The sequence below is a fragment of the Scylla paramamosain genome, chromosome 31, assembly GCF_035594125.1.
Source record: "Scylla paramamosain isolate STU-SP2022 chromosome 31, ASM3559412v1, whole genome shotgun sequence".
Taxonomy (NCBI): domain Eukaryota; kingdom Metazoa; phylum Arthropoda; class Malacostraca; order Decapoda; family Portunidae; genus Scylla; species Scylla paramamosain.
The window spans coordinates 18,992,693-19,001,499 of NC_087181.1; the positions used below are offsets into that span (position 1 = coordinate 18,992,693).

At 40.2% G+C, this 8,807-nt stretch overlaps 1 protein-coding gene across 1 annotated transcript; it reads left to right on the forward strand.

The window, feature by feature from the left end:
- Positions 1-6,834, forward strand: LOC135088796 (uncharacterized). The gene is made up of 6 exons (XM_063983843.1): positions 1-115; positions 612-717; positions 2,395-2,522; positions 3,671-3,752; positions 4,018-4,077; positions 5,121-6,834. Exons 2-6 carry the CDS (start codon positions 619-621, stop codon positions 5,601-5,603), a joined length of 852 nt encoding a protein of 283 aa, XP_063839913.1. The 5' UTR covers positions 1-115; positions 612-618; the 3' UTR covers positions 5,604-6,834.
- The last annotated feature ends 1,973 nt before the right edge of the window (positions 6,835-8,807 follow it).

The window sequence follows — 8,807 nt, forward strand, 5'->3', positions numbered from 1 at the left end:
GGAGGAGGAAGAGGAAAGGACTGAAGTAACCTTGAAGGAGAGACGAGGAGGAGGGAGAAGAAGCGAAGAAGGATTCAGTTGGCTGGCAGATTCCGTTCCTGCAGGAGGGAAGGAGGTGAGGATTCTCTCTCTCTCTCTCTCTCTCTCTCTCTCTCTCTCTCTCTCTCTCTCTCTCTCTCTCTCTCTCATATCTTCTTCGTTTCTGAATCATTATTTTAGACTCATTTCTTTCTCTCTATCTGTTAACCAGTTATGCCTTTATTGTGTTGTTTCCTCTCTCTCTCTCTCTCTCTCTCTCTCTCTCTCTCTCTCTCTCTCTCTCTCTCTCTCTCTCTCTCTCTCTCTCTCTCTCTCTCTCTCGTTCTGTATATTTCATCCTTACCACTTCATTTTTTCCTTATATTTTTTTTTTCTATCCATCTTTCTCATCGTTTATTTTCTTACCATCTCATTTATTTCTTAGATTTACTACTGTTATTTTTCCTACCAGTTCTTTCAGACCTCCATTTTTTCCTTTTATTTCTTTATTATACGCCCTTGACTCTCTCTCTCTCTCTCTCTCTCTCTCTCTCTCTCTCTCTCTCTCTGATACAGCTTTCTCCACTAAGCAGAGAGAGGATGGAAGCAGGGCGCGTGTTACTCCTGCTAGTGGCAGGGCTGGTGGGATCTACTACTGCTGCTCCTGTCCCCCTACCAGCAGTTTTCGGGACTACCAATGTAAGTACGCACACACACACACACACACACACACACACACACACATGTAATTTATCTATTTTCTGTGATAACTACTTAATGTGTGTGTGTGTGTGTGTGTGTGTGTGTGTGTGTGTGTGTGTGTGTGTGTGTGTGTGTGTGCTATTTTTCTATCTCTGTGATCATGTGTCATTATAGGAATACCGAAGTAGTTATAGCGGTAGTAGTAGTAGTAGTAGTAGTAGTAGTAGTAGTAGTAGTATAAAAAATAATAATAATAATAATATAGAAATTAGCACGGAAGCGTAATTGTTTCATTAAAAAACAATAAAATAGAATGAAAGAGTGAACACACGAAGAGAGAAAGAGAAAGGTGTCTGTAATTGCCGCATCATGCAGTGACGCAACACAAGAGAGAAGAAAGGAGAGAGGAAGAGAAGAAAAACAAGGAAAGACAAGAAACGAGAATACTTTAAGAATGGCTCGTGTTTACTTTGTAGTTTTACTTTCACATTTACTTTTTTAACCTTACCTGAATCATCCACCTCAAAATTAAGATAATATGACCTGATTCTGTAGTCCATTAATAGATAATATGTTAAGCATCTGACTGAAGTAAAAATATAAGCGTAATGATAAATAGCATAACATTTCCTTCCCCCTCAGATACAGACAGATGGGAAATTCGCACAACTACAAAATACGAGACGAAACCTAGATTCAGAAACGCTACTTAAAGATCCATCATTATACCAGACTCAGAATCCACACAGCAACAAACTGGGAAAAAATTCACAATTATAAATGCGAAAGCATTCACAAATGCTACTTAAAAATCTATCAGGCTGAGAATCTCCATCAAAGGTAATCAAATCAGACAAGAAATCACGTCTTGTCTTATTGCGGAAATAGAAACACAGAGGAGTGTGTTGCGATCTCTTCATCGTACCCTTAGTCGTCTGTGATGGTAATATTTCTTTTTTTCGAATCAATTCTAGTGTGCGTGGCCAGATCATCCTTTTTAACACTATTAAACCCTGCAACTTCCTACTTATGACTTCAATTTTTCAAAAGGGAAGTTCCAATTTTTTTGTAATTCTGAGTTTATTCATTAGGGACTACCACCTCAATGGTCTTTTTTTTTCTACTTTGTAGTCATTGGCTGGATCCCTATTAAATTTAAAAAAAAAGTGAGGACTACTTAAAGAACATAAATCTAAAGGAAAATGCACAATAAAACTGTATGATTCAATCCTCACACTTTTCTAAGGTATGAATGGTCGTATCTATTTCTCTGCAGTGGGAGCCAAGGGATACATTAGTTGGGGTATGGGTATAACGTTTTCTTTGAGGAAGACATGTAGCTGAAATGTAAGGGAGTACGACACTGGTCGCAGGCCTCTGCTTTACCCTGAGTTTCCATGATACTTTTTTTCACTCATTTAACCAGTTATCTATTTAGCTCTGTCTATCTGCCTGTTTGTCAGTCTATCCAACAATCTGTCTGTTTTTCTACCTATTTGCCTGTCGTTATATTCATCTATCTACTTTTTCACTTACTTACCTATCTATCTACCTATCAATCTACCTAGTACTGTATCAATCAACCAATCAACCAATCAATCAATCAAACAAATAACCTATCTATCTTGACAGTATTGCTTATGGATGCGTCTCAATTTCATCCCCGTCTTTCAGGAACTCGTGAAGACCAACTTTATCCCCTTGAGAGACACCCTGCTTCGCCTCGACTCCCTGCTCAGGCGACCCAACGACTACAATGAGGTGATAGAGGAGTCCGGGGAGGAGGACGACCAGCTCTCCAGGTAAAGCCGAGGAGCACTTAGCATTACGAGGGATAACCAAACACCAGCAAACCTTTAGGAAGATTAGGAGGAAAAGAAAGACGGAGAGAGAAAGAGCAAACTTGAGGAGGAGGAAGGGTGGTGGGGATAGGAGGGAGAGAGAGAGAGAGAGAGAGAGAGAGAGAGAGAGAGAGAGAGAGAGAGAGAGAGAGAGAGAGAGAGAGAGAGAGAGAGAGAGAGAGAGAGAGAGAGAGAGAGAGAGAATAAGGAGATAAAACATGAGGGAAGGAACAAGCTGGGCAAGGAGGAAGAGAAGTAGGGGATAGACGAGAAAGAAGAAAAGTAGAGAGAGAAAATGCAGGAAAGAATGATCAGAGAGAAGAGAGGTAGAGAGAGAAAACAGGTGAGAAGTAACAAACTAGAGGAGGAGGAGGAGGAGGAGGAGGAGGAGGAGGAGGAGGAGGAGGAGGAATAAGAATAATGATAGGTAGGAAAGAATGAAGAATAAGAAGAATATGAAAAAAACGGACAAAGAACGGATGAAAAGGAGAAGGATGAGGGAAAACAGAACAGGAAAAGAACAGGAGAAAAGAAGGGAGGCATAACAAATAAAAAAAAAAAGTACAGGCGCAATATCGGTGAGAGGAGAGGACGACAATGTGAGTCATGTGGTTTACGAAGCAAGAGAGAGAGAGAGAGAGAGAGAGAGAGAGAGAGAGAGAGAGAGAGAGAGAGAGAGAGAGGAAGTGATAAATACAGAAGATATTAAAGACAAGCCACGATACGAGTACCAGAATTACGACGCAAAATATGCAAGAGGCAGGAAATCCTGAATAACAAGTAACTGTTTACAATAATGATAGGAGGAGGAGGAGGCGAATGTACTCAAACCAGGGATACAGAAAATAAGAGAGGACACAAAGTCATCTCATAAATAAGAAAACAGCGGAGAAACCATTGAACACGAGAAGGAAGCAGAAGAAATAAGAGGGAGGAAGAGGAGGAAAATGTATACCATAAAAATGGGAAGAAATAAAGAAAACGAACTGTTACTTAGAAAAAAAAAAATAAAACAAATACAAAAAGGAAGAAGGAGGGAGGAGGTGAAGAGGAGGAACAGAAGGAGGAGGAGGAGGAGGAGGAAGAATAATGTTGTCTCTTTTCCGCAGGGTTCTTTATGAGATTCAAAACAGCCCTCCAGATAGCAACACTAGACAAATAACTGACATCTTGACCAGTTTGGCAAGCGAGGTGAGTCCTCTCTCTCTCTCTCCTCATCTCTCTCTCTCTCTCTCTCTCTCTCTCTCTCTCTCTCTCTCTCTCCTCTCTCTCTCTCTCTCTCTCTCTCCTACTACTGCTGCTGCTGCTGCTGATACTGCTAAAAACAATACTGCTGATAATGATAATGATGATCATGATAATAATAATAATAATAATAATAATAATAATAATAATAATAATAATAATAACAATAATAATAATAATAATAATGGTAAAAATGATGTCTTAATTTCAGGACTCAATCTTGAAACGCCTTCCTCGTGAAGCCAAACGGGGAAGAGGACGAAGCAGAGAGGTGAGAGAGAGAGAGAGAGAGAGAGAGAGAGAGAGAGAGAGAGAGAGAGAGAGAGAGAGAGAGAGAGAGAGAGAGAGAGTCCACAACAAGCCTCTCCATATCATAACCCTTCAGCTTTCCTCACCTTCTCCAGCACCTAATCTGACAGAGAGCATCCCGCAGAGTTGTCTAAGGCTGCGTCACATTTTAACATTCATGACTACTCATTCTATCGAGCACAACCACTCTTCTTTCTTCCATACACTTTTAGTGCAGCATTTAGCACTTTCTTCACACTGTCCATCGTTTTCATTCGTGGTTTTCTCCCTTTGCCTTGTTCTTCTCCGTTCAGCTTTATCATGCTTGCCGTTCTTTCCTTCCTCCACAGACATTCCTCTAATGTAGTGACGAAGTATAAAAGCTCCAAAACGATTCTGGCACGCGACCCTCGTCCTGATCCCGATGTCTAAAGGGCTGCCTTTCTGTTCTCCCAGCTCAGGGTTCGGTCCCATCCCCAGCTGAGGCCTCTCATGGCTAAAGATTTATCCCGCCTTCAAATCAATTTCTCATTGTTTCTATGGAGTGCCCAAGGGAGGCATGATAACGGTAAAAATCTCCATTAAGTAGTGAATAAGGATTTTTTCTACGTAACAGGGGTACTGGCTAAGGTAACAATATATATATATATATATATAAATATATATATATATATATATATATATATATATATATATATATATATATATATATATATATATATATATATATATATATATATATATATATATATATATATATATATATATTTATATATATATATATATATGATGAAACTAGTGGATGTAAGACTACAAAACATTCGAGACACGACACGCTTCACATTACAATAGAACCAGCAAAGAAAGAAATTTGAAATTATAGCTTTTTATCTTTCTTTCAGTGGCAACCTAAAAAGAGAAGAAAAATGGAAATAAAATCAGACGCTCAAAACCTTACACTTCCCACATTAGATCCAATGGAGAACGAAAATGTAAATAAATGACAACGTTTTCTGTTTCTTTCAGCGGCGACCTAAGAGCAAGGAGAGGAGATGCAAACCCAGGGGATCCAGGAGCAGAGAGAGGAGCAGGAGACCAAGCAGGGAGAGGAGACCAAGACCAAGCAGGGAAAGATGTGAGGACGAAACGACCACCACGTCTCCCTCCACCTGCCACGACCACGACTACTCCAACGACCTGCTACTACACCTACTAGCACCACCACCACCACCTCCGCCACATCCACCGACTCCATCGACTACTACTACTACTACTCCAACCACTTACTACTACCCCCACGACTACTACTACTCCAACTACCACTACGACGACCACTCCATCTACCACCACCGCCTCCTCCACGACTACGACCACCACTCCTGCCTCCTCCTCCTCTTCCACTACCACTACCACCACCACCACTACCCCTACCCACAACTACTTCTACCACTACCACCACCCCAACTACAACTTCAAGCACGACAACTACGGCTTCTGGTTAGACTATAAAGCTGTGGTGATACTGCTACTACTACTTACCACTACTACTACTACTACTACTACTACAAACGGACATGTAGCTACACTAATTTACTGATAAGAAGAAAGAAGAAGAAGAGAAGAAGAAGAAGAAGAAGAAGAAGAAGAAGAAGAAGAAGGAAGAAGAAGAAGAAGGAGAAGAAGAAGAAGAAGAAGAAGAAGAAAAAGAAGAAGAAGAAGAAGAAGAAGAAGAAAGAACTGACTTCCAGCTGGTAACGGGTCTTGAACATCAATATACAAAAAAAAAGTCGAGAGAGAGAGAGAGAGAGAGAGAGAGAGAGGAGAGAGAGAGAGAGAGAGAGAGAGAGAGAGGAGAGAGAGAGGAGAGTACACCAGTTCCTTTTTTTATATAACGCACCAACAAACTAACGATGATGATTAACTAGAAGTGTATGTGTGTGTGTGTATGTGTGTGTGTATGTGTGTGTGTGTGTGTGTGTGTGTGTGTGTGTGTGTGTGTGTGTGTGTGTGTGTGGAGGTGACTAGTGAACACGTAACAGGAGACAATGTAACACCAAAAGATAATCCCACACTCGACCAACTAAAATCCCACACAACTCCTTACAAATTCAGTAACCTGACTCAACCTGACTCAGCTTATCTGTGTCTGAGAGTGTGTTTGTGTCTACATGTTTACGACTAGGCGCTGTCAGCTTCTATTCAGATTTATTTTATTTATTTATTTTTTTCTATTACCTCTTCCCTTGAGTGTGAAGGTCAGGCAAGTCAAGTATTCAAAGTTAAGATGCATATTGTGTTAGATCACTGAAATATAATATGTATGTTTTGGACTGGGTATCGATCTATCTATCGTGTAGTCGTAACATTATATCTATCATCTGTCTATCTATCTATATATCTATCTATCTATTTTGTCTATCTGTCTGTCTCTCTGTCTGTCTGTCTGTCTGTCTGTTTATCTACCTATAAAATTCATCCCAATGCATTGATGGACTCAAGGTATATGCTGTAGATAAACACTGGGTAGTTTATATACTAATAGAGTGATTATGCTTATGAATGAGAGAGGTATACTTAAAAATCTATTAAGAGGAACGGTGACTATACTAATAGAGAGCATAAAACAAAAAGGAGCAGGATTCTAACCCATGACAATGTATCATTAAACAAGGACCTAACCAAGGAACCAGTGAGGAGAAACATTTGTTATTAATAGAATAAATACAATGAACCAAGTAAATGATGCTATAAATATCCCTCAAGGCAGGAGTCAAGCCCGTGACAGTGTACCCATTAAACAAGAACTCAACCACTGACCCAAGATAGAAACATTACTTCATTAGAGAGAAGAAGAAGAAGAAGAAGAAGAAGAAACACACACACACACACACACACACACACACACACACACACACACACACACACGACATATAAATGAAGTTATGTAGGCCTATAATCTGAACCGTTGACAATATTACTCATGTATATTAAACAAGTCATTTACCACAGTGCCACCGAGAAATCAAATTACTGGATAGAATAAATACCGAAAAGAAAACTTACAATAATAATTTCTACATATATAATTCGAACACATGGCAATATATACGTTAGACAAAGATTTAACTGGGGACCCACCATATCTACAATACATTCCTTGGTAATGAAAAAAATAAATAAATAAATAAAAATAAACGTGGAAAATGAGAATGGTTGCCTGACTGGTGAGCTGGTCCGATCACAACACCGGGGTCATATGGCGCCAGTATAGAAATCCAGAGTGAAAATCAGGATGACCTTTCAATGTGGCAGCGGAAGTAGGGTGAAAAAAAGGAATCAGGAAGGAAATAAGAAGAATATTTCATTGCCGGGAAGAAAAAATGCGGCGACCAGAAATTAATGTGGCTCCCGCTAACCTTGAGGGACGCCACCATTTGTGAGGCGAACTATTTAAACTTGCTGCTGCTCGCCATGACAGCGCGAACACTAAGGAATACAAAGGGAGACCAAGCAGAAGTAGGCATAGAGGGAGCACAACGGAACACAAGGGAAGACCAAATAGAAGCAAACATACCGAGAGAACACATATGAACACAAAGGAAGACCAAGCAGAAGCAGACATACAAAAGGAACACAAAGTAACATAAGGCGAGATCAAATAGAAGCAGACATGGAGGAAACACAAAGAAATAAAAAGGAAGAAAAATAATAATATAAAGAAAACACTAAGAAAGAATAAATAACATACGATTTCCTGAAACTTAAGAGACTGAAGTAAAGAAACAACAAAATAACAGATGTAGGATATAAGAGAGAGAGAGAGAGAGAGAGAGAGAGAGAGAGAGAGAGAGAGAGAGAGAGAGAGAGAGAGAAACTAGCGAGACGAACGATGAGAAAAGTACTCCCAGGAAGGTACCATTAAGGATAACTTGCATAAATGTCAAATACCATCTTGAGGTTAGTTTTAAAGGACACTGGATTCTACTTATAAACACAGCAACGAATGTGCGCTGATAAGAGTACGTAACTGTGCATTTTAGAGAGAGAGAGAGGCAGTGTGGGTGGTGAGTCGCGTGTGGGAAGAAAGGAAAATGGGAAGTAAAATTGCATAAACGGAGGAAGTCAATTTCGTTTTCTTTCAACCTCTCCCTTATCCTCCGGCTCTCTCCCTCCCTCCCTCCCTCCCTCTGTCTCTCAATACAGAAACCGATCTCCCCCCTTTCCCAACACACACACACACACACACACACACACACACAGGCGGCAGATTCCCTATGCAGTCATCCCTCATCCCGTACAACATACGACCACCATGCAATGACACGGTGGGAACAGAAGAGTAGGTCGAGGGTGAAGGCGAACAAGTAGAGGGAGCAGCAATGCCGAGAAAAGTGAACAAGCATCAGGGAAAATATGAAGTTAATGAAAGGGAAGGGAGAGGAAATATGTAACACAGATACTACATTCGGAGAGATTTCGTCGTTTTCCCCTTGTTTTCTTTTGGCAGAGTCCATTAGAAGCTGAGTTTTCAAGGGAGTCTTCACGATTCCAGTAGTAATAGTTTAACAAAGAATCTGCATCATCAACCTCTAAGTAACTCGGAGACACTATTGTTAAAGTTTTTGGTGCCTTATCACGACAAGCTGTATAGTAGAAGTCATTAAAGTTCAAGGAAGTCATCATCATTCTTATTTAACAAGGGTTCTGCATCAT

Coding starts and splice junctions, on each gene's coding strand:
- LOC135088796 (XM_063983843.1), top strand. CDS start 619: ATGGAAGCAGGGCGCGTGTTACTCCTGCTAGTGGCAGGGCTGGTGGGA. Junction 2,523..3,670: donor GAGGACGACCAGCTCTCCAG/GTAAAGCCGAGG, acceptor TCTTTTCCGCAG/GGTTCTTTATGAGATTCAAA. Junction 4,078..5,120: donor GAAGAGGACGAAGCAGAGAG/GTGAGAGAGAGA, acceptor TGTTTCTTTCAG/CGGCGACCTAAGAGCAAGGA.